The sequence below is a fragment of the Drosophila guanche genome, unplaced genomic scaffold, assembly GCF_900245975.1.
Source record: "Drosophila guanche unplaced genomic scaffold, DGUA_6, whole genome shotgun sequence".
NCBI lineage: Eukaryota > Metazoa > Arthropoda > Insecta > Diptera > Drosophilidae > Drosophila > Drosophila guanche.
In genome coordinates this window covers 213,601-239,268 of record NW_022995768.1, presented here as the reverse complement: position 1 = coordinate 239,268, position 25,668 = coordinate 213,601, and the positions used below count along the sequence as shown (strand labels likewise).

The 25,668-nt window shown below is 41.7% G+C and overlaps 4 protein-coding genes and 1 long non-coding RNA gene across 5 annotated transcripts; all 5 read right to left on the bottom strand.

Moving 5' to 3' along the window:
• Positions 1 to 15,527, bottom strand: LOC117591215. Its single transcript, XR_004574367.1, has 3 exons — positions 15,439 to 15,527; positions 1,055 to 1,061; positions 1 to 13 (listed from the first exon to the last, which is right to left on the bottom strand). It is a non-coding gene; the product is annotated as an uncharacterized LOC117591215 (long non-coding RNA).
• Positions 4,023 to 4,583, bottom strand: LOC117591213 (calmodulin-related protein 97A-like). The gene has a single exon (XM_034284358.1). It carries the CDS (start codon positions 4,524 to 4,526, stop codon positions 4,080 to 4,082), a length of 447 nt encoding a protein of 148 aa, XP_034140249.1. The 5' UTR covers positions 4,527 to 4,583; the 3' UTR covers positions 4,023 to 4,079.
• On the bottom strand, positions 4,689 to 25,444 carry LOC117591212 (calmodulin-like). Its single transcript, XM_034284357.1, has 4 exons — positions 25,439 to 25,444; positions 9,207 to 9,215; positions 8,915 to 8,918; positions 4,689 to 5,218 (listed from the first exon to the last, which is right to left on the bottom strand). The coding sequence occupies exon 4, from the start codon at positions 5,199 to 5,201 to the stop codon at positions 4,704 to 4,706; it is 498 nt and encodes a 165-aa protein (XP_034140248.1). The 5' UTR covers positions 5,202 to 5,218; positions 8,915 to 8,918; positions 9,207 to 9,215; positions 25,439 to 25,444; the 3' UTR covers positions 4,689 to 4,703.
• LOC117591211 (calmodulin-like) lies at positions 5,318 to 5,884 on the bottom strand. Its single transcript, XM_034284356.1, has one exon. It carries the CDS (start codon positions 5,846 to 5,848, stop codon positions 5,333 to 5,335), a length of 516 nt encoding a protein of 171 aa, XP_034140247.1. The 5' UTR covers positions 5,849 to 5,884; the 3' UTR covers positions 5,318 to 5,332.
• LOC117591214 lies at positions 19,238 to 19,680 on the bottom strand. The gene is made up of 2 exons (XM_034284359.1): positions 19,589 to 19,680; positions 19,238 to 19,524 (listed from the first exon to the last, which is right to left on the bottom strand). Exons 1-2 carry the CDS (start codon positions 19,662 to 19,664, stop codon positions 19,277 to 19,279), a joined length of 324 nt encoding a protein of 107 aa, XP_034140250.1. The 5' UTR covers positions 19,665 to 19,680; the 3' UTR covers positions 19,238 to 19,276.
• Positions 25,445 to 25,668: the final 224 nt, after the last annotated feature.

The window sequence follows — 25,668 nt, the reverse complement described above, 5'->3', positions numbered from 1 at the left end:
GGAATATTCAGATCTTTGTGGATGTTTGCATTAGATACGTAAAACGGAGCATTGACAATGTGTCGCAAAGTTTTTTATTGGTAACGCTGAAGTATCTCAATATTTGAGTTGCTAGCAGTTCCCCAAAGCTGTATAGCGTAGGTCCAAACTGGCTTCAGTATGGATTTGTAGAGGCGAATTTTTTTTTCCAAAGTGGTTTCTGATTTTCGACTTATCAACCAGGACATTTTTAGTGTTTTAAGTCTAATTTGTTGACATTTTGCTTTAATGTGGTTTTTCCATGTTAATCTGCGGTCGAGATGCAAACCGAGATACTTCACACAGGTACTTTGTCGAATTGGTGAGCCGTTAAGTGTAACATTTGGGCAGTTAGCTGGTCTTAATGAAAACGTCATTTGGACGGATTTCAGGGAGTTTATTCTAATTTTCCATCGAAGGAAACAGTCTTCAATTAGGCTTAGGTCACTCTGCAGGAGTTCAGAAGCTTCATTTATAGATGTGCTTGTGGCTAAAAGTGCAGTTGTTTGTAACTGGCATGTCGGCCGTATATAGGGTGTAGAGAATTGGTCCCAATACGCTTCCTTGTGGGATGCCTGCGTTGATGAGAAGTAGTGATGAATTATCGGTTTTCTGCTGCACGTAAAAACTTCTTCTAGCCAGATATGTATTGATTAATAAATAGTACGGAGCAGGTAGCCATTTCTTTATCTTGTACAACAAACCTTTGTGCCAGACTCGATCGAACGCTTGTTGAACATCAAGAAATGCAGCAGTGCAGTATTTTTTGTTTTCAAATGCCGAAACTATATCATTAATAACCCTGTGAAATTGCTCAGGGGTCCCGTGACCCCTCCTGAATCCGAATTGGTATTCAGGAATGATGGAAAGTTCGTCCAAAATTGGCAACATTCTCTTCAATAGTATTTTTTCAAACACTTTCGAGAAAATTGCGACTATCGACTACTATCGACCACTATCGATGGTTTAAAATTTACTATCGTCCACTATCGATGGTGCCCACTATCGATAGTTCTCCACCTCTACTAGGATTAACATCTTGCCTATAAATTGGTTACCCGTTACATTCTCGTCGTCGTATGCGCTTTAAGTGTTAGCGCTTGAAACCTTTTGCATTTTTTTTTGTTCTGAGCTCACATACCCTTCAAAATGAAAACCCTCAAGACTTTATGAAGAAGCTTGCCCCTCTATATCAAAATAAATTCATTTTGTGTGACCTTTATATGCTTTATATAATTTAGGATGAAAGGAGTAACGGATATAAACATCTGAATATGTATACAAATAACGAATTACGGCAATTGACTTTGCGTTGCAAATATTTTCCATTAGAGTATTCAGGGTCACGGTGTAAACAAGCAGAGAGTTTTGACGGAACGGGACATGGAGACATTATTGCTGGCAAGTCGGCTGCCTTGCACATGTACACACACATTAACACTTGCACATTTTCCTCCGACTCCAATCGGCAAATCGAGATTTGGACAACTGACTCAAATTTGATGCCCAAGCATGGCACTAAAATCTGCATAGACACACCGCGTACCTATTTTTTTTTATTTGTGTACATAATTTAAATATGACTATATGTATAATGTAAATACTATGTATGTGTTAATATATGCACAATTGTATATAAATGTATATAAATTATGTATATAAAATTGTAAATTTCTTTGTATTTAGAATTTATAGTTTAGATAATCGTTACATCATTGTTCACGAGCTCTGCTAAATTTTTATTTTCTTTTTTTGTATGGTAGCTCTTACATACCGGGCAGCTACTCAAATAGTAAATAGGGTATATACATAACTTTTGAGCATAGAGCAACCAAGCTTTGCATCCAGACTTTTGTATTCTTACACTGTTACAAGTGTATTTAAAAAGTTAGCCCCGCCCCCTTCTGCCCACTCAAAAGGTCGAAAACCCCCCAAATCTACAATTTTAAATATAAAAGAAACGTAAAAACGCCATTCCGTAGGGAATGACCATATCTATCAGATCAACAAGTTGGGATCCGATTGGATCATTATTATAGCCACAAGTGAAGAAGTTAATTTTCAGTTGCTAAACCAATTTCAAATTCTCTCATTTACACTCTGCTTCTGCTGGTGCGGCCACTGCGTCTGCCGCGAGTCTGCAGTGTGTGTGTCTAGGGAAGGGCGGCGAGCTAAGGGAGCGTGTTGGTGTGAGAAGTGTTGTAGATGTAGATAACAGATGAAGAAAAAATGTAAAATTTGACAAATAACCGCTAAGGTGCTGAAGTAGTACTGACTGCCGGGTATAAAAGTTGTGACGCGTAAGAAGCGTCTCACACGTCCCTTCTCGTTTGATATTCCAAGCGGTCCAGCGGCGGCTGTATTTCTCTTCAGGTATTTTCTGAATATCTTTGTACAATTTTCAGCCGCGGTTTAAGCTCTTCGCACTAAAACTTGGGTTTGGTCTGAGAAGCGACTTTATCGACTCACGTCCAGAATTGAAAATACCGTGGCATTAGCTGAACTTCCTGCGCACCCCGTTAACATCGAAAATGGGACATACGCCATTTCCAAAATGTTAACATGATTACAAATAAACCTCTTTTCACCTGGAACTTCTACCACCTTGTACCGTCGATCAACTGATTTCCATACAGGAGCTAGCAAAAAGTTACGAAAGTCAAAGTTTCGGCCTCTAACAAAAAAAAGTCTAACCCAAAAACAAGCGTCACTACGGGGGGCAGGTCTATATTTTAAAATACTTTTGTAATAGTGTGATATCCCAGCCATCTGGATGCAAAAGTTGTTGGCTCTAGCTTTTATAGCCTAGCCCATCAAGACGGAGGGACGGACGGACAGACGGACAGACAGACAGACAGACAGCTATAGACCCGTCTATTAATGATGATCAAGAATGTATAAACTTTATGAGGTCGGAAACGTATCCTTCTGTGCGTTATATACATCCTCTTTCGTGCACAAATACAATATAATTTATTTACTCTACGAGTACCGGGTATGCACGTTTAATATCTCAAAGATCAAACTACTCAGCTTTACTGACCACCCAAAAGATTCTTGATTGTTTTTTACACTAAGGGCAAAACAGCACCAAAGGGGGATCTAATTTCATGCTATTCCGATTGTTGCCATGCTCTTTTTTCGCTCAGTATATTCAAAATCAATTTCCTGCTGCAGTCAGTCCATCAAATAATAATGCCCTGTGCCCTGTGCTAACTGTCTCGTCTATGTGGTGATGCGAATAAAATATCACCTATTTAAATACATATAAACATGGGTATGTATATAAGTGTAGCTTGAGTGTGTATAATAGGTAATAGATCTGAAATTGAAATCTGTTTCGGGTTGGGGTGTTGGGCTTTTGTTCTGATTTCATATATGGGATGCACTTTGCACAAGTTAAGGTTTCGTTTTTGTTTTCAATGGCTTTGTGGACTTTCAATTAAGAAAAGTTGGCATTTTGACATATGCTGAGACTGCGACTGAAACCGAAACAGAAACCAAAACTTGAAGCATGAAAAATGGGAAGTACATAAATTTACATTTTTATGTATGTATGGACATCCATCGCTTACATTTATGCATGCGAAATATTTATAAAGTCAGACACAAGGCTCGGTCCACCCCATTCCTCAGGAGCAGCCATGTGTATGTGTATGGGTATGGAAGTGGGTATAGGATGTCTGTGGGTATGAGTAAAAGTAACAGCAACTCGGGTGCCATTGAGGCCACAGTAAAATTTAATTTTAAGGCATAAGCAAATTGAGTTTAAACAGCAGGAAAATTGTTCGTCTGGCCACAAAGGTGCCGCATGTGGGTGGAACACAAGCAGAATCAGGAGTACCGGCAGCATGAAAACATGAAGGAGTAGGCTAAAACCACACAGAGAGTGTTTCAAGTAGAAAGTTTTTGCATCCTGGAGTGAGGTGCGGCTTAAAGTAAAGCCGCAAGTGGAAATTGCACAAGTAGCAAGACTTTCGAGAGAACAGAAAGAAATTTCAGAGTTTTGCTTTAGTGCTTTAATATTTTCAAAAAGTATAGGGGTGTCGTTGAGCGTGTGCCTATTTTTGGCTGATCATCCAAACGAATTCCTCGTAGTTTATGAGGCCATCACCATCAAAGTCCGCCTCTCGTATCATCTCGTCGATTTCCTCATCAGTGACTTTTTCACCCAAATTGATCATGACGAAACGCAGCTCCGCCGGCGAGATGAAGCCATCGAGATCGCGATCAAAGATCTTAAAGGCCTCGCGCATCTCCTCCTCAGTGTCAGTCTCGCGCATCTGCTTGCTCATCATGGAGCAGAATTCGTTGAAATCGATCTCGCCATTGCCATCGATGTCCACTTCGTTCACCAGATCCTGCAGCTCGGCCTCGGTGGGGTTTTGTCCCAGGGAGCGCATTAGAACGCCCAGCTCGCGGGTGGTAATGGATCCACTTCCATCCTTGTCGAACAGCGAGAAGGCCTCCTTGAACTCTGCAATCTGCTCCTCTGTAAGTTCGCCCATTGTTGATGATATTTTATGTTTATTTGCTAATAATTTAGTATATATTTGAATTTGAATTTAGAACTCCTATGAAATTTAGCTGCCTTGTTGAATCGAAATAAGTTTTGAAACTGCTGTTACATTTTCTTGACCCCGCACACGCGCCGTGTCGATGTTCTGGCAACGCCTGCCCCGTTCTTATTTCTCGGACATCATTTTCACAAAGCGTACGTAGTCGATGTTGCCCTCCGTATCGGATTCTGCATCACGTATGATCTCCTCGATCTCATCCTCGGACATTTTCTCACCCAAATTTGTCATTATGTGACGAAATTCTGATTCCGCGATGACGCCCGTGTCCTCCTTATCGAACACTTTAAAGGCAGCGATAATCTCATCTTCGGGTGTCATCTGCTTGTACATCTTGCACATGATGTATAGGAAATCATCCCTTAGCATTTCGCCAGAGCCATCTGTATCGATTTCCGCATAGATATCCATCAGTTCGAGATCCGTGGGAAAGACAGCCACAGCGCGCATTAGATACTTTATTTGCTTCAATGGCAGGGTGCCCGTATTCTCGGGATCAAACATATTGAAAACCTCGGTGCAATCCTTGGCCTGCTCTTCGGTCAGCGTGTGACTATGGCTGACACGTTCCTCCGGCGGCGGAGTGTTTAAGTCAAACTCCTCCATGGAAGAGGTGGAGAGGGAGACCAAACAAAATAACACTGAAAATTTGTACTAGTAATTATTATGTCATTTACAATTAAATTTTGAATTTTGTTGCACAGGGACAGAGATTTAGTTACCCACAAAATACCACACTAAGCAGATGTTTCTCTATCCGGCAGCTGCTTCTGCCCGAAAGGTTTCTGCATCATAGTCACAAACTCCGTGCAACTGATTTTGCCATCGCCATCGACATCGCCGGCCTTTAGCATTCTCTCGATGAGTACATTCTTGGGTTCGATGTTCATGCTCTTCCACACATTAACCAGATCCTCGCCGCCAATGTAACCGTCGCCATCCTGATCAAACATTTTGAATGCCTCGCACAGCTGTCGCTTCTCATCACTCTCGAACCGGTGCATAACTAAGCAAAACTCTTTAAAGTCAATCTTGCCATTGCCATCAATATCGGAGGCCTTAAATGTCTCCTCGAGCTCCGCTTCCGTGGGATTTTCGCCCAAAGTGCGTACCATAATTCGCAGCTCGTCAATTGTGACTACACCTGCCTCATTTTTGATCAAGAGACCAAAACTCTTTGTGTATTCCGCCAGTTCTTTTTCCGTTAGCTTTTGCATCACGCTATCGTACTTGCATTGAAAATTTGGATCCATCGAGAGATGAGTGCTGAGTGTTCAATTGTGATTAGTTTCTGTTCTAATTCGTTCGTTAAGTAAACTGGCATACTTATTGGTAGTTTACAAATTTTAATGTTAAACAAAATTTAGTTATTTGCTGGGATAATTTTTTTATTTTTTGTTTCTTTTCCGCTACAGTTTTTTGTGCTCTGTGCACATTTCAATGAAAAACTGACTCAAAATTAAAGTTCAATTTGAAGTTTGCTTGATTCAAATTTAATTTTTCAACATTTCTGTCATCCTTGTTCAATTCTTCTATCCCTTTACCCACTTTAATGCATTGTGTGTGCCACATGTATGCGATATATGTAAATATGTATATACAATATACAATTTCCGAACCGGTTATAGTTTTTGTGGTAAAATCTTTATGGCGCTTGACCATTTCTGATGAAAATGTTCTTGCTTATTAAGTAGGTATTCGGACGGGATATTAAGGGGTTTCATCTCCATATAACCTTTTAGAAGCGGTTTTAGTGTTTAGGTGGCTCGACAGCCTTACGGCTCGACCCAGTCCTATGAAATGTTTGTTCCCGAAATATCTAAGACACCACAATTCGTGTGCTAGTTCCCACCGTTGACATCATGGGCTACTCGACCTCTGCTTCGCGGGATATTTTCATTTACTCAGGCAATAGAGTTTCTCTTACTCGACACAAGACTTTGAGTTGTCCCTGGTTACCGGATCACAAGTAGTTGTACCTGCGTAGTTGCAGATCAAACCTGCGAATGTAGGTGGTGTTGTTGCTGGAGAAAGTTGTCGGGAGTCCCTGGCATCAGCTAGCGTATCCAGCTGGAGGGGTTCAGCACGAATATGGCACACGTAAAAGACAAATAATTTGAATACTTTGGGACTCGTACCTCGTTTGTTACCTCCTCCCGCCCAACTGACCGAGGGGCGCTGCCGTATGACGCGCGGCGCGATTAACCGAACCGGCCGCGAGCATGCAGGAAAGATAGATGTTAGGCTAATATTCGAGGACAATTAGAACTAAACACAACTAAACTAGATCAAGTATAGCTAAGCAAGCAAAATTATCAAAATCAGAAAAAGGACAAAGCTAAAATGAAACTAACTACGGAAGAGGTAGCTAGTATAAGAGATTTAAGACAATTTACATGTAAACTACTTTTCATCTCTATATATCCATTACATTCGGATGTCAACTGTCGGATGTAAACTTTTTTTTAATCTCCATACAACAACTTATTAGCTGTTTGCGTGAACTGTCAGTTTCTGACATAATTTAATATTCGTCTGTGTGTTTATTTTATTTTATACCCGGTACTCGAGGGTAATTGTATTTGTGGGGAAAAGTGGATGTATGTAAAGCACAGAAGGAAGCGTTTTCGACCCCATAAAGTATATATATTCTTGATCAGCATCAATAGCCGAGTCGACTTAGGCATGTCTGTCTGTCTTTTTGCACATTCTCTCTCACTCTCCTTCGTGTACTTTGCGGCTCAAGGCGAGGGGGCGAGCTAAAAGAGCGTGTTTGCGTAAGAAGTAAGGTAGATGTACAAATGTAAAATGTAAAATTAAAAAAAAAAACTGCATGGTACAGCTGTACTACCGAGTACCGGGTATACAAGTTGTGTCGCGTAAGAAGCGTCTCACGCAACTATTGTCGTTTTGTTTTGTCTCTATTGAGCTTTACTTGCAAACAACAAAATTATCCAATGCAAAATTTCGAAACAATTTGCATAATTTTCGGCAGGGACATAGGGGGACACAACCAAATTGCACAAACATCCTTTCTCATACGTGTTTGTCCCATCAATGGGATTTTCTTGCTAATGAGAAGCAAATGCAGATGTGGTGGGACGAGTAACCAGCTAAGGGACAAGGGGACAACGGGCCAAGGAGCCTAAAACTAGAGCCACACAACAAAAGATTGTGAAACAATTCTGTGCATAGATTAGAGTCCGAGTTTTGGGAGGCCAAGAAACAAGGATATATTCGTTTTGCAAGGCAAATGGAGCTTGGGATGTCTGCTGTTATTGTGTTTGTTGTTTGACTGTAATCAGGCGTACGTAGCCACTATGGTCCCAATGACCACTTTTCTTGGCCATAAGCTAATTTTTAAAAGTTAAAACCAAAAAGTGGTTTTTGCGCTCTGTATTAAAAAAGAGTGACCATCAAAGTTGCATACCAGAAATTTGCATAGATGGCGCCACCTTCGCAAAATCATCTGTGAAACCCAGCGGTCATTATTGAAAAGCACGTGCAGTGAAAAAGTACCAGTTTTATTGCTGTTTTAAATGTCTCATAAATTGAAAAATACAATTAAGTGATCCAATTTGTTGGATGCCTTTTATTCAGTAGGGTTTTTACTACGTGTTTTGTAATGTGAACGGTATCTAGTAGTTGGCGATGTCTTCGTAATTGTTTGTTAAATTGAGGCCTTCAATATGCATCAGTTCGTGGTAAAAACTAATTTTTGAAAAAGTTTTTTTAATAGAGTGCCACCTTGTCCCACCTTGAAACCTATTGTGTGTCGTAGAGCAATAAATGATTGTTAAAATGTATACAGCAGTAATGCCACATTTGACCACAACTCTTACAATTTGCATTTATAGATCATAACCTCAAATGAGAAATTTCAATGTTTTTTCGCCGTTTGGAACACAATGAAGGAGAAAATTGTGAAGTATGGTGCCAGTTTGCATTGCACACTAGCTATTTTGGAGGGCTAGAGTTTGATATCCAGTGTAATATTGTTTTATAATGAAATTTTATAATGAAAACTCCTATGGAGAATGCTTTGTGGGACAAACAATTTGATTATCTTGGATTTTTAAGCTGTTTTAATTGGTGCTACGATTTTTTTTATAAAATCGTCCCATCCTTATTTTGCTTTTATCATTTTGAGAAAAAAAAAATAAAAAACCGATTTTTCCTTTAAAAAAGGTGGTAACGCGCCCATTTTCCCAAAAAAAAATTCCCCTTGCTATTCTTAACTAATATCAAAAAACTAAATCAAAATAGTTATTTTGTGAGTTGGTGTTCTTTCTATTCGTAAGTACGCCGTCACATTTAGCCGCTCTTTGTAGTTGCGTTTCTGCCTATCACTCTCTCGCTCGAGTTTAACTGTTCTTCCTCTCTCGCTTCCAAAACTTTCTGTGCAGTAACGCTCGCTCGCTGTTTAGCTGTCGCTGCAACTGTTCTTCTCTACTCTCCCCGCTCAACTGTTTTCCGATCACGCTTTAGGCATTGCTTTAAGCACTTTTTGGGCACACTGGTCCGAGTGCTATTTGTTTTGAGAAAATAATCTTTATTTATTTTGTATTTATGTACATATACATACATATATTTAATAGATACATGAAATACGGTGTTACGCTAAAACCTGTAAGAAGCAGATCTCCCACGATCAGTCGAGCATACCTTGCTGGCTCTTCGAAAACGTAGCGCACGCAACATGTATTGGGTTTTCTGGACCCGTTGGTTACGCAATTTCTAAGCGTAACGGTCTGCATTAAAGTTGCGAGGCATGTCGTTCTGTCGAAAATGACATGGGCACATTTATGGGGTAGAAGCGAAAGGGCTTTAAGGAGCTGACCGTGGGCTTTAAAAAGCAGTAAGATCGGCTTCTAGCCAGAAGTCTGAATTCAGCGGTTTTAAACTGCAAAAAAGTCACTCCTCCGGATCTGCAAGTGCCTGTCCTTTGTAGCATGTCACCTACAACGATAGTGGTTGTAGCTGTGCCACTCGAGCTGGTCGGGGGTGTAACCAATAAGGAGGGTGCACGCGCTGGCTCCGGCTGTATGATCGGTAGAAGGGGGGGTTCCGATAATTGCTTATTGTTATGTGCTCGCATTTTGGCCAGAGCACCTGATTGTGAAAGAGTTTAAGGCTAAGAAGAGAAATAGGCCCCCAATAACTCTACCTATTCCACCGACTTAGAATGTCTTAATATACGAGCAGCACTTGTCCGCCTTAAAAACTGTTCTTCCAGATAATAGTTCTTGGGAATTTCATCCTACCAGGTACTGTTTTGTCTTCGGTCAACGAGTCTAATATCCTTGTGCTCATGTCACGACATGACTTTATTGATGGCTTATTGGACCCCTGTCCCTGTCTCAACTCAACCATGCAAAAAACTCGTTGATCTGTGCTTTGTCTCGGATCCGACCGAAGCGTTGTTAAGACGATCACTTCCGCTCCCTATACCTGAAGACTGCTATCATCCTACTTTCGAAGTTGGCACAATTTTTTCAAACAACTTATTTGTAGGAAAGCTACCCAGGTAGTGTGTATTTATTTAGTTTACCAAGGTCGAACGGCATTTTCTGCCTTTCTTAAATGAAAGCTCCCTACTTCATGATCTTCAATTAGTTAAGCCGGTATTTTCACCGGGCCCTGACGGAGTTCCCGGCTGTGTACCATCAGGTACTGTGCAGAGTCTCTGTGCGGACCTTTGCTTAAACTATTCACCCTATCCATTCTTTCTTCTAGCTTTCCCCCCCATCTGGAAGGACTCCTTTATAATTCCTATCCATAAGAAAGGTAGCAAGTCTGACGCTAAAAACTATAGAGGTATATCTAAGTTATCCGCTATTCCTAAAATGTTCGAGAAAATTTTATATCTCCAGCACAGCACGGATTTATACGGCGACGATCAACAACCACTAATCTTTTAGAGTTCACCTACTTTGTCATTAAAGGATTCCCAGGTAACTTGCAGGCGGATGTTATTTACACTGACTTCAGTAAGGCATTCGATTCTGTAAACCATTCTCTTCTTGCGCAAAAGCTCGACCTTCTAGGGTTTCCGCCCAATCTGTTGAGATGGATTTCTAGCTACCTGTGTTCTAGGTCTCAAAGGGTCCTTTTCAAAAACTCCTTATCTTTACCTGTTATGGTTACTTCTGGAGTACCACAAGGTAGCCATTTAGGCCCCTTACTTTTCACACTCTTTTACTCTTCACACTGCAGAAAGCAGGTCATTTTCTGTATTGACAAATTCTAGAGTACTTATGTATGCGGATGATGTTCGCTCTCGCTTCCAATCTGATCTCAATAGCTTTCAGTCATGGTGCTGTGCAAATATGTTACAACTTAATGCGGTAGTTCTCTTGAGAGAATTACATTGGTTGATCATCTTGGTATTAAACTAGATCCCAAGTTCAAGATTTCTGAACACATTTCTACCCTGGTAAATTAAGCCATGGGCGTTCTTGGGTTTATAAAGAGGTGGTCAAAGGAATTTGAAGACTCCTATATAACGAAGATTCTCTATATCTCGCTTGCTCGTTCAATGTTAGAATAGGGTCATGTGTATGTTGCCCTCAGTACCCTTAGTAGTCGTAGGAAAATCTTTGTGTAATTTTTATGCACAACTTGATCAAGGGGGATGTAGACAGCCCTGTTTTGTTGAGCCGCATAAACTTTACGATTCCCATTAGAACCACTAGAAACTTTATTCTCTTGTTCTTTGTAGATCGAATTGTGGCTTCATGAACCCTTTAGGGTCTTATGCTCGGATTATCCTTCCTCCTTTTAAGTCTCTTAATCTAGCTTACCTCTCACGTAGGTATGCTTCATTTTGCTTCCTCGAATATTAGCCTAACATCTATCTTTCCTGCATGTTCGCGACCGGTTCGGTTAATCGCGCGGCGCGTCATGCGACAGCACCCCTTGCTCGGTTTGTCGGGAGGAGGGCTGCGTTCAACGTCCAGACAAATACGTATTGCTGAATGAATTAAAGTACACTGTTTGTTTTTCCTTTACTCGCTTTGACAGCGTAGTTTTAGTAGCTGGGAAGCTGGCTTCGGAAATGCAATTGAGTGGCAGGAGCAGTGGCAGCATAGAACACTGGCAATCGCAGCCGAACTTGGAGGACAGAGCACAGCTGAGACAGTTGGCCCTGGCGTGGATTTTTCAAAGTCCCAAGCGTTTTCAATATGTGGTCTACAGCTCCAACTACGGCTCCCACTCACAAGTGGAGCTCCAGATATGAATTATGGCCAAGGGCTATCCATGGTGGCACACAATGAGCCCTCGGCCTTTGTGAGAAAAATGTGTAATGCCATGTCCAAAAGCATCTCTAACCATTGATGCGGAGTTCCCTTGTGTTTTGATTTTCAATCGACACTGGCTGGCTGGCTGGGCACTGTCTTTTTTCATAGTGGCAACTGAAAGTGATGTTGTGCGTCATTATGTGGTCCGTCCTCCTTTTTTATGCATCTCGGAACCGCTCATGTGAGGCCTCTGGTCAGTAAATGTGCCCGACAATGTACTTAAGACTGGACAACAGAACCTGCAATTTCTCCTGTTGCTGCGCTTTCTATTGCCTCCTATGTTTGTTTCTCTCTTTGATGCTCCAGATGCCATGCGGAGTAGGCACTAAGCCAAAGTATCCCGTTTCGACTCAAATGCAAAAGAAAATATTTAAGTCAATGGCAGAATGTTGGCCCAAAAGTGAAGAGAACCCCACGAAAATGTGGCAGCAAAAAGCCACAGGAAAGGGAACTGAGGCTTTCCCACAAAACCAAAGATAATTTTTAAGGTATTACTCGATTATTTATCTCTGGGTGAAGTTTTAATTTCTGCAAAGAAGTTCACAATACATTTTTTTATTTGTTGCTAGAGTTTTGGTATTTGTACCAATCTTTTGCCATTCGTTAATTAAGTATATTCACTAAAACTTTTAACAAGTCTTTTTTGATTGACTTTATCGGTAGTGTAATGTGGATATGTGAATGTTTTTGGAGAGTTGTATAGCCTCCATTTGGTAACGACGATAATCTTTGAGATATGCGTTAAATCCGTCAATAAATGCAGCATCTTGCACTTCTCGCACGCAAAAATATTGTTTAAAAAGTAGAAATATTAAAATAAATTAAAGTTTTACCTGTCAGGACACCGCGAGAGCTGAAGAGCCATGCTAAAACCATGAAAGACAAACAAACACTCATGGTACAAGAAACTCAAACAACTAAAAGCCACACTTATTAAAAGTAAAAATGTATTATATGTAATGGTTAATTAAAGCTTAGCAAATCAATCAGCAAATTTATATTCTCACCAAGAGCATGCTTTTTATAATTTTCCATGCTGGTTACCAGCAAACCCCTTTGTATGCTGATATCATTAATGTAAAGCCACATTAGCCGGGCTTTATCACTTGGTCCTATTATAGTAAGAACATCTGCAGTGCTGTTGCAACTAATCATGCAACTTAAAATACAATCTGGGATATATCTTTATTTGACTTTTTTTGTTGCTGCGTATTTTGCCTCCATTTTCGAACAAGATTTCCCTTGTTTGTTTTATGGCGAAAATTGCATTCTGTTGGTGTCAACAAAAGCAGCTCTGCTGCTGTGGGTCTGCACGTCCTTCACTGTCTGCACACCCTTTTGGCCAGGGCTACAACAAACATGATTAAATTACACAAACGCCACGTGTGTGTGCGTTTTGTGTGCTTGGACAACAACTTCAGTTATGGGTTTTGTTGCTGGCATTTAGTTAATTAAGTTTTACAGCAGCTTGTCACATACACACCCAGTACACCCCGTACATCTACCCACGCCATCCCTTTAATTAGTTTCAAATTATTTTCAGAGTTTTTCGTTGAACGTTTTCCAACAATTTCCGCTTTGCTTTTATTATACCCGGTACTCGAAGAGTAAATAGGGTATATTGTATATGTGTGAATAACGGGTGTATATAACGCACAGAAGGAAGCGTTTCCGACCCCATAAGGTATATATATTCTTGATCAGCATCAATAGCAGAGTCGATAGAGCCATGTCGGTCTGTCCGTCTGTCCGTCCGTCCGTCTTGTTTGTCGGCTAGTTCTCAGAGACTATAAGAGCTAGAGCCACCAAATTTTGGCTCCGGACTGCTGTATGCTCACACTGAAACCAGTGTATTTAAAAAATGAGCCCCGCCCTTCCGCCTCCGTAAAAGGGCGAAAACCTCCCAAACCTACAGTTTTGAAGTTAAAAAGATTCCGTACGGATTGACCATATCTATCAGATCACCAAATTGGGACAAAGAAATTTATTTGCAGTGGCTAAACCCCAAGCTGTCCCACAGCTTTTGTTGTTCTTTTCATATTCTCTCATTCACACTCTGCTTCTGCTTCACCTGGCCTCTGCCGACTTTTAACCCACCTTATATTGGTTTTTTTTTTGTGTGCGTGCGCTGCCTCTGCCTCGAGTCTGCAGTGTGTGGGTCTAGGGAAGGGCGGCGAGCTAAAGGAGCGTGTTGGTGTGAGAAGTATTGTAGATGTAGATGACAGTTGAAGAAAAAATTTAAAATTTGACAAATAACCGCTACGGTGCAGATGTAGTACTGAGAGCCGGTTATACAAGTTGTGACGAGTAAGAAGCGTTTCACACGTCCCTGTGTTCATATTTCTCGATTTTAGTTTGAGTTGAGTACAAATTTGAGTACAAGTTTGAGTACAAATTTTATTTGTATTTTGCAAGTATTTGCCATGCTCCCCCCTTCTTACAACAACAACCAAACAAGAGGATAACTAAGGCTTTTGCTCATTTAGCACATTATTTCCACACGCTTTGTTTTTACTGCAGTTTGTTTGTTCGCCGGCCCTGGCCAAAGTTTTATGCAAGCCCATTAGCCTAATAAGCCAAGCCAACAGTCGCATCTGTCAGCTGAGCACCATTCCAAGCCCTGGTTTATGTAGCATACTTAACTTTGGTTATATAAAGAAACAATGCAGTAAAGTTGCAGATATTCAGGGAACATCGTTTGGGAAATATAGTTTCCAGAACTAGTGTTTTATAAAGTGAACGTAAAATTTTGGTCTCTTGACATGTAAGGACAAAATGTTGATCCATACATCAGTTTATGCCCTAAGAGCTTTGAAACAATAAGAATAAAATTCTGTACGAAGTTTTTAACACTTGCATTGACACTTGATAATTGAGAGCATATGTAGAGTCAGGGACAATTCTGACCTTTTTTGGTGAAGCTTTTTATTCTGCAAACGAAAGTTAAACCTGAAACATTTGTTCCATTTTTAATGACATTGCTGTATATTGCTTAACAATTCATTATTTATGCATTAATGCTTTATACCGGGTATTCGATGAGTAAAAAGGGTATTTTGTATTTGTGCTCGAAAATGGATGTATGTATGTAACGCCCAGAAGGACAATTGTATATACATATGTACATACGTACACATGTACATACATATGTATATACTGACTGAGTACAGGGTATAAGAGTTGTGACAAGTCTCACACCGGTCCTTCGCCTGTTAATAAATTCGGGCAGCTGGCTATGAACCTCCAGAACTAATGGACAGCCACTGAGGTTAAATGAACCCATTTTCTGAATATTATATTATATGAAAGGCGCTGCGCTCATTCGAAAACCCCATTTTTCATTAAATCCATTTCGTTATATCTGGGTCTGTGCCGATGAGTCCAATGGTTCCGGTAGTGTCTCAATTTCAATTAGTTGCTCTATGCCTGATGCATACATATAATTTGACGCATGTTTATGTTTGAGCGCGTGAAAATTGGGACATTGTTTGTCCATAGCACCAATCAATACATTCTGATGAACGTTATACTTAAAATCAGACTTGTATTCGAATGCGTAATGAAGAAACAAAGCGGATGTAAATGCTCTAAGTACTTATTGCCGTTGTCGATTATTTTCTCTGACAGTGTCAACTATTACTTTATGCACACGAACAAATTTTTATTTTCAAGTAAACTAAAAGCATTCGTTAGGGAATGACCATATCTATCAGATCACCAAATTGGGATCCGATGGGATCATTATTATAGCCACAATGAAGAAATTAATTTGAAGTGGCTAAACCCATCCCGTCCCGTAGCTTATATTTGTTTTTTGCACATTCTCTCATTCACACTCTGCTTCGCGCAGTGGGTGGCTCTTGGGGAGGGTGGCGAGTTAAAAGAATGTGTTGGCGTGAGAAGTGTTGTACATGTAGATGACAGATGAAGAAAAAGTGTACAATTTTACAAAACACCGCTAAGTTGCAGAAGTAGTACTGAGTGCCGGGTATAAAAGTTTTGACGCGTAAGAAGCGTCTCACACGTCCCTTCTCGTTTTTTGCTCGATTTGTTCGCCTTTTCTTTTATATACCGCTGGAGTACGGGTTATCGATGTGCAAGCGGCCACGCATCGATGCCAGCGTAATTTACCTATGTATGTGACATAAGCGGTTATTTCCATATAAAAAACTGGTGTCGATAAAACAGAGATGTCCTAGGAGCGTAAGAGATGAAGGCCTCTGCACCTTAGCGGTCATATCTTCAAAATTGTAGGTTTAGGAGGTTTTCGACCTTTTGCGGGGGCGGAAGGTGGCGGGGCTCATTTTTTAAATACACTGGTTTCAGTGTGAGCATACAGAAGTCTGGATGCAAAATTTGGTGGCTTTAGCTTTTATGGTCTCTGAGATCCAGGCGCTCAACTAGACGGACGGACAGACGGACGGACGGCCAGACAGACTCAATCGACTCGGCTATTGATGCTGGTCAAGAATATATGTATACTTTATGGGGTCGGAAACGTTTCCTTCTGTGTGTTACATACATTCACTTTGTGCACAAATACAATATACCCTATTTCCGGGTATAACGAGAAGGGACGTGTGAGACGCTTCTTAAGCGTCATAACTTTTATACCCGGCACTCAGAACTACATCTGTACCTTAGTGATTTGTTGTCAAATTTTAAATTTTTTCTTCATCTGTCATCTACATCTACAACACTTCTCACACCAACACCCTCCGTTAGCTCGCCGCCCTTCCCTAGACCCACACACAGCAGACTCGCGGCAGAGGCAGAGGCATAGCAGAGACAGAGGCCGCACACTGCAGAAGCAGAGTGTGGGTTTATTTCTTCTGGACGTTGATATGCAATGACTGCACCATCAAGTGGCCCATGCGACACCAAGCCAAAGCCTGTTACGCGCGGAACCTAGCAGAACGCAGCCCTCCTCCCGCCCAACCGACCGAGGGGCGCTGCCGCATGACGCGCGGCGCGATTAACCGAACCGGTCGCGAGCATGCAGGAAAGATAGATGTTAGGCTAATATTCGAGGAAAATTAGAGCTATTCATAACTAAACTAAGCTAAGCTATAGCTAAACAAGCAGAAATTACCAAAATCAGAAACAAGACAAAACTAAAATGAAACTAACTACGGGAGAGGTAGGCTAGTATAAGAGATTTAAGAAGAGGAAGGGAGTTAGTTGAGGATATAATTTGGTAGAGGGAATTATAATCCGAGCATAAAACCCTAAAGGGTTCGTGTGAGGCATAATTCGATTTACACAGTGGAAGGAACAAAGGAATCAAGTTTCTAGTTTATGCGGCTCAGCAAGTCAGGGCTGTCTACATCCCCCTTGATCAAGTTGTGCATAAAAATTACACCAAGCATTTTTCTACGACTAACTAAGGATGGAAGATTTATTAAAAGAAGTCTACTACGGTAGGATGGCAGTCTCACAGTTGCATCCCAGTTGAGGCCCCGTAGGGCAAATAATAAAAAGTTTTTCTGTACTGATTCAATACGGTCCTGATGTATGTTGTACTGAGGGCACCATACACATGAGCCGTATTCTAAAATCGGACGAACAAGCGAGATATAGAGAGTCTTCGTTATATAGGGGTCCTCAAATTCCTTTGACCACCTCTTTATAAACACAAGCACACCCATGGCTTTATTTACCATGGTAGAAATGTGTTCAGAAAACTTTAACTTTGGGTCTAGTTTAACACCTAGATCATCAATGTAATTCTCTCAAGAGAACTACCGCAGAGGGTGTAAGGAGCCAGGAAGGGGCTGTAGCGATAAAAGCGTTTAGCCACTGCAAGTTAATTTCTTCATTCTAGCAATAATAATGATCCAACCTGATCCTAATTCGTTGATCTGATAGATATGGTCCTTCCCTACGGAATGGCGTTTTAAGTGTTCTCATATCTTCAAATTGTGAATACCGCAGATTTTTCACGATATGCTGGGCGGAAGGGGGCGGGGCTCATTTTTTAAATACACTGGTTTCAGTGTGAGCATACAGAAGTCTGGATGCAAAATTTGGTAGCTCTAGCTTTTATAGTCTCTAAGATCCAGCCGCTCAACAAGACGGACAGACAGACAGACAGACGTGACTCTATCGAATCGGCTGTTGATTCTGATCAAGAAAATGAATACTTTATAGGGTCGGAAACGTTTCCTCCTCCTTGTTACATTTTTCGACCACAAATACAATATGCCCCATTTACTTTTCGAGTCTGTTAACTCTTTGAGAAGCAAAGCAATCGTCTGGTTGGCTAGTGCGTACCTACAAGTGCCATCTACATATATTTAGATTTTGCGTTCATATGTGAGAGATCGAAAAAGGGGTAGGTTTCTTGGCTTTTCGTCGTACGTCAAAATCTTGCTTCTGTACTGAAATTTGAATCTATGAACGTGGCTCATCTTCCTACTATATAGTCTTTAAACATACCCTATTCACTCCTCGAGAACAGTGTATAATAAGTTTCTGATGCCAAAATTATTAAAATTTATTTTTAAATAATGTATTTATACCATATATACATATGTATGTGCTATGATGGTTTACATCAGATGTGCAACATACTGCTGATTGAAATGCACTAGCAAACATTTCACTTTATCAATTTTTGCATGCTTAAGCGTGTCCGGTAACGCTGTTCCGTGACTGTAATCATTTCCCGCTCTGACTCGTCTAGAATATATCTATGTATATTTACACAGCTCGCTGTATTTGCCATCAACTACCATAAAACATTAAAATTCGCAATAAGCCAACTGCCGGCTTCTCATGTTAAATGCATGCAACAAAAAAAAAAAAAAAAAATGCAACATCAAACAAAAGCACGAACCACAGTACAATGCAGAAACAGTGCCAAACAAACCGTTTTTCATAGCTTAAATTGCAAAATGCCGAATGGTGAGGGGGGAGGGTAGAACCAAAAGCGAAGAAACAGGAAATCAAGTAGGAACGTGCTAGGTTGATACCTTATACCTGATGCTGGGCTTTTAAGATATGAAAAGCTGCTGTAAAAAGGGACTTTTAAAAGGGAAGAAACTACGTGCAGGGGCATCAGAGAAGGTCTACGTCAGTAGGTACCGAGATACAGACTTGCATGGCTATATGATCATTAGAACCATTTACATAAACACAACATACCCTTGTACTCTTGTACTGTTAAAATACGAGGTTAAGAGGAATAAGCAGAGTGCGACTCCCAGGAACATAAACAGAACAAAGAGAAAACAAAGCCATAAAAACAATGGGAATGTTGGAAAGCAAGTGACTCTGTTTATGAAAGGGAAAAACTTGACTTTTGATACTCGTACATCGTAAATTTGTAAAGCAATAGGATTTAGGCTTTGTTAACAGCTCTGGCACATGATTTTAATTTTATTCCTTAATGAAATTCAGATACCAAATGACAATTTTGTACACAAACGCAAAGGCCCACTTCAATTTTCTGAAGAAAGACTCATACGGCAAGTAGGATGCTTCAGCATGATCGGAATCAGAATCAACATTTTCGGCAAGGGCTTCCTCTGTTTCGCTTATGACTTTGGGGTATGAGGAACGATCACAGCTCCCATCTTCGTCCCAGTCTATTAGATCTCTCATGCGTTTGCCAGCTTGTTTACAGGCTGTAGAAGAGTAATATAATATAGTTTACACCACACTAGCTGTTTTTTTACTGGTTAAACTTACAAGCATCTGTCCCAAGAGGGGCAATTAGGACCAGACCTATTAGCAAGATCAGCAGAGCTAACGAAATAAACCGCATGACGATATCAAAGTAACTAAAAGTTAGGGAGCTTAAATACCGAATATATCTGGTAAACGATTTGTAACACTAAAAGTAAACGGTGAAACGAATTTCTGAACTTTAAGTTGCAATTTTCCGCAAATATTTATCTAATTTTTGAGCGTCTACAAAAAATAAAGGTTTTTATTTTACATTGTGATCATAGCAAGAGGACCTCTCTAACCTTGTAACCTCTCTAAGTCTAAACATATGCCATCCATCATCTACAAAACCGTTATCCGATCTAAAAATTCCCAAGGTTAGGTAGGGCTGAGCCGATTGTCGGGATTGTCGAAATCCCGATAAACTTAGATCGGATTTTCCCGTTGTGATTGCGCTTGGATCCACTCCACTTCTCTTCCGCTTTGCACGTTGTCAGCAGTGGTCCCATTCCTATGCCCTTACAAAAGAAAAATTGTTGAGAAAAGGTGAGCCTAGATATCTTAGCCTCACATATTTTCCACTGTCTTCTCCTCGTCCTCGTCTCTACAGCTATTTGCGTGGTTGTCTATTAGCAAATGCCCTGTAAAGGAGCGAATGACTACGCTGCACCTATCCCTACTGAGTATGCATAGCTACTTTGTGATGACAGACGTCTGTCGGGTGATTCGAAATCCTGGAACTATTTGCCATCTGTTGCTTGCTTGTAGAGTGTAATACTGGTAATACTCTTTTATGATGAGATACCAATTAGCCATTGGCATACGAATTTCCTCCCTGTCTGGATTAAGGGGGAGTGTAGTGCCAGATCTGGCCAACTCGTCTGCTATGAAGTTGCCTTCAATGTTCTGGTGTTCCGGGATCCGTTTTAGATTAATAACAGACTGCTCTGCCATCTCAATTAGAGATTTGCGGCAATTTGCCACTTTGGTCGAGCTCGAAGAAATCGCGTTTAGTGATTTAAGTCCCGCTTGGCTGTCACTGTAAATATTCAAGCAAGTAGCTCCCTGAAGTAGCTCCATGAAGACAAGAGGGAGGCAAAATGAGTGCCTTATATTTAGTTGCGTCTGAAAGCATCTGACGGTTGATGGTTGCCCTCAGTTGTAGCCCGACTATTCTCTCAAAGGTTTTGAGGAGAAACGGGGATAGACTAATTGGTCTGAAATCCTTTGAAGGTAAATATTTCCCGCGTTCGGGATGAAGATAATTTTGGCCTTGAGCCTTGCTTAAGGAATTGTCCCCACTATCAATATCTTCTTGAAGTTGGGCTGGGATGACCTTGTCATCGGCTGTAGCGGCTGTTCACCGCCCAGCAGACGATCCGCTTTATTAGGAGGTGTGCCACCGAGGTGACCGCGATTTCACTGAGTCGTTCCGGTTGTTCGGTTGTTGTGCACCCTGAAAAAAGAGTGTCGAGTAGGATGTGTAGGGACATCTCTCTAGAGTTCGTCCACGTACCATCCTTGCTCTTGATGTATCCAACAGAGGGGTTTGCTGTTGAGATCGTGAGTAGTCGATTTCCTTACAGAGTTTTTTCCAGGTGACTTTTTTCGCTCTCCTGGTTTATTTTTATAAAGGGCAAGACTTTTTAGTCTGCCCATAGTTTGTCCTCGCTGCTACTGTTGGCATTATTGAAGTTATTCCTGCAGCTTCTACGGAGGATATAAACTGGCTTTGACTACCAGGGTGTGGTGGGCGTTGGAGTCGTCTACCAGGAGGCCTATATTCGAGCCATATAAATCGATACTACTCTGAAGCGTTTCCCTTGCAGCTGTAGGCTGGCCGCTGCATTGCTAGAATTATGGAGAAGAAAGATGTTTATGTGCTTTGCGACTAGTATGCAGGTACGAATTTTACCTAATGTCTGTGGTAAGATCCGCTTGTAGTCCTTCGAAGCTAATCCACAGACCTTGTCTGCCACCCCCCAAGGCTCCAAGGATTAGGACTACTTCGACTCGCTTGCATTCGGAGTATGAGGGCAGCAGTTGCTGCATATCCCATGTCCTTACAGACTCGAGGTGAGCCTCGGTCCGTCTCTAGAAGCTCGAAGCAGCGGTCGGCCAGTGCCGCATCCCCCACTTTCATTGGCTTCTCGCATTCTTCCCTCACGCTGCCTTTATCGATGACGCCTGACAGCGTCCTCTCATTGGCAATATACGCAAAGGACACGTCTGGCAGTGCCCTGGATCGCTTCGCCGGTGGTCCAGGCGTCTCCTTACAGTGCTGCCTGTTAGGCAGCTTAGCTGCCTCTCCAAGGTGTCAGTATTGGGCTGTGCTGTACCACCCACCCAAAGATTGAGATGGAGCCCGCACCTGCGTATTCCACCTGGAAAGTTTTTCCAACTGCTGCCGCTGCCCTCCCCGGCTTGGGATTACTCCCTGTTGGCGTTTGACGAGGGACGAGCTAAAGGAGCGTGTTGGTGTGAGAAGTGTTGTAGATGTAGATGACAGATGAAAAAAAAATTTTAAATATAAAAAAAACCGCTAAGGTACAGATGTATGTAGTACTGAGTACCGCGTCTCCCACGTCCCTTCTCGTTGTTTTGGTTTTTTGTGTCTGTTTGTTATATTTTTTTTTACTAACGAGATTCAGAGATGGGGAACGGTCAGCTCGGGCAGAGCGTCAAGCGCATCGCCAGTGTTGCTGTTTTGCAAACACCCGCAGGCTGCCTGGGACTGCCTATTTCGGTACTCTCCTTCAGAGACAGCAATGTTGCAAATCTTTGGGACTCGCAGCTGACCTACCTACGTACATAGGTAGGCGGTTTGGTAACCCTAACGAGCGACCCACCCGGTGGCCATAGCTAGGCCCCCTTTGAGCTACATCGCGCTTATTGGATGCATCGGATAAAAAAGTGACCAAAGAAATACTGGAATATTCAGTACCAGTTAACTCTCGTTCGAAATACTAAATTTCACTGTGTGCCCCACCTAGATCGATTGTAACGAACCCTTTTGTCCGCCTTTGGTGCGCAGGACGTACTCAGTGGCTGGCAGGTTCGTTGCAACAATATTTGTTTTGTTGCCTGTGCAACAAATAAAAGACTTGGGTGTTTTCGAGTACTGCTTATTGACATCTTATAACTATATTTTGTATTTATACTTAACAACAACGTTTCCTCGCCGTTGCCCCGCGTTGTCGTTCACTCCTGACCCTTCGACCCACATCCAGGCAGTCTCCAAGCGTGCCACCGCCGGCTCTAATTACACTACTCGACAATATGGAACTGAAAATGGATATCGAGCATTACAATTTTTTAATGAATTATGGTTTTTTTTCAATGGCAAAATTGTTTTAAAGGTATTTTTAAGGTCAGGTATTTTTTTGTAACGGGTTTTTCAGAGGTAGCGGTAAGTTTTTTCACGTAACTTAAGTATCTAACATCTGTTGTAAAGAACTTTGTTTATCTGCTATTTATGCAGCTAAAAATTCAACCCAAACACTTTGTGGTTTTAGCTTATCGTCAGCACACGTTAACGGTGCCGAGCGTTAAATTCTCATCTGGCTGCGACAACCGAACCGAACAAACGTCAGTGGTTCGCATTTGAACCTGAGTAATGATAATTACATAACAGCATGTCCAGCAGCCTGCTTTAGATTTACGGACTCAGCAACCGATAAACAGTTAACTGAAATAAGATTGCCAAGTACCCCAAAAAAAAAAGAGGAAATTTAATAATTGTTTGCGAACGACAGATCTTAAAGAAAGTTAATGCACGGCTTAAAAAAAAATGGTAATTTTTGTCACGTATTTTTAACAAAAATGTCGGCTTTACAATCTCGGGAAAAGTCGAACAAAAATTAAATCCTCTGTCACTATTTTTTTATGTACAAGTGCATTAATTGGGCGTCTTTAAAGGTGTTGCTCATCAAAATCTATGGCTTTCATAAAAAGTGGGTTTCGTTCCTTGAGAAACAATCGTGTCGGGTAGTGTTACTGCGCCACGGATCTCTTAGCACGATCTCTTAGTCCTACACACCCCAAATTCGCGCACGACGCGTTCGCTCTCAATAGACTCACTGGCGCCTGGTCGGTCACCACTCGCCTTCTCAGGGTCAGCAAGCGTGGCACCGTCGGCTCTAAGAACTGGTGCTTGCGAACCTCTTCTCTGGGCCCGGATCCGCCACACTCAGATCGTGCACGATGCGTTCGCTTTCAATGGCACTCACCTGTCGGGCGAGCGTTCTCTCTTGATTCTTCACTTGGGCTGCATCTTGGCCTATGTTGTTTGCTTCTTCTTCTTTACTAGCTCACTTTCACTTGCGCGAACTCTTATTCTCCCTCTTTGGCTGTCCCGAGACGAGGGCCTCCTCTTATCAAGTCGCAGCGGCCTGGCCACCGACGATGCTGCCTAAAAAGAACGGGACTTTTTCCCATGCGGTGCCAGTAACTTTCCATCGGCGTCCATCGGCGCCGCCGGATAACTGATAATTGTAAACCCTTTACGGGCCACCGTGTGTGTGAGGATCTCTTTCCTCACAGTTTTTATACACGGTACTCGAAGAGTAAATAGGGTATATTGTATTTGTGCGAATAACGGTTGTATGAACCGCACAGAAGGAAGCGTTTCCGACCCCATATGGTATATATATTCTTGATCAGCATCAATAGCCGTGTCGATTGAGCCATGTCTGTCTGTCCGTCTGTCCGTCCGTCTTGTTGAGCGCCTAGTACTCAGAGACTATAAGAGCTAGAGGCACCAAATTTTGGCTCGAGACTGCTATATGCTCACAGAAAACAGTGTATTTAAAAAATTAGCCCCGCCCCCTTCCGCCCCCACAAAAGGGCGAAAACCTCGCAAACCTACAGTTTTGAAAATAAAAGAAAACTAATTTCTGTAGGGAATGACCATATCTATCAGATCACCACATTGGGATCCGATTGGATCATTATTATAGCCAGAATGAAGAAATTAATTTGCAGTGGCTAAACCTACCCCGTCCCGAAACTTATATTTGTTTTTTTCACATTCTCTCATTCACACTCTTCTTAGCGCAGATACGTCTCTGCCCTGACTCTGCAGCTCTGCAGGCGAGCTAAAGGAGCGTTTTGGCGTGAGTACTGTTGTTGATGTAGATGACAGATGAAGAAAAAATTTACAATTTGACAAATAACCGCTAAGGTGCAGATGTAGTACTGAGTGCCGGGTATAAAAGTTGTGACGCGTAAGAAGCGTCTCACACGTCCCACAAACAGTCGAAACAGCAGCAGGAATATTGCAGCTGCTAGGGTTGTTGTTGCTGTTTTTCAATGCAATATCACCCAACAAACACATCCAGATCCCAAGAGAGAAGCCCTTGTCCTTCGCCTGGTCACAGGTACGGAAAAAAAAGTAGCAGCATTAGAACTTGATGTGTCCAAATTGTATATGTCATTTCTAGTACTGGTGGAAAGTGTTGCACATTTGAAAAATATGCTGCCTGACGTTGAAGTGGGGCCACGGACAACACCGTCTAGTGCTCAAACTGTAGGACTTTGCCGACTCTATAAATAAATGTTAAAGCACATTCGAGATCCGTAAATTCCGAGCAGATATAGGTGTAAAAAAACAGGAATGCGCAAAGAAAAATGAGAAGGGACGTGTAAGACGTTTCTTACGCGTCACAACTTTTATACTCTGTACTCAGTACTACATCTGCACCTTAGCGGGTTTTCGTCAAATTTTTCATTTTTTCTTCACCTGTAATTTACATCAACAACACTTCCCTGGACCCACACACTGCAGACTAACGGCAGAGGCAGCTGCCGCGCACTGCATGAAGCAGAGTGTGAATGAGAGAACGTCCAAAAAACAAATATAAGCTGCGGGACGGGGTGGGTTTAGCCACTGGAAATGAATTTCTTCATTGTGGCTATAATAATGATCCAATGGAATCCTAATTTGGTGATCTGAAAGATATGGTCATTCCCAATGGACTGGCGTTTTTAGTGGTCTTTTATCTTTAAAATTAGATTTGAAGATTTGGGAGCTTTTCGGCCTTTTGCAAGGGCAGAAGAGGGCGGGTCTCATTTTTGAAATACACTTGTAACAGTGTGTGAAG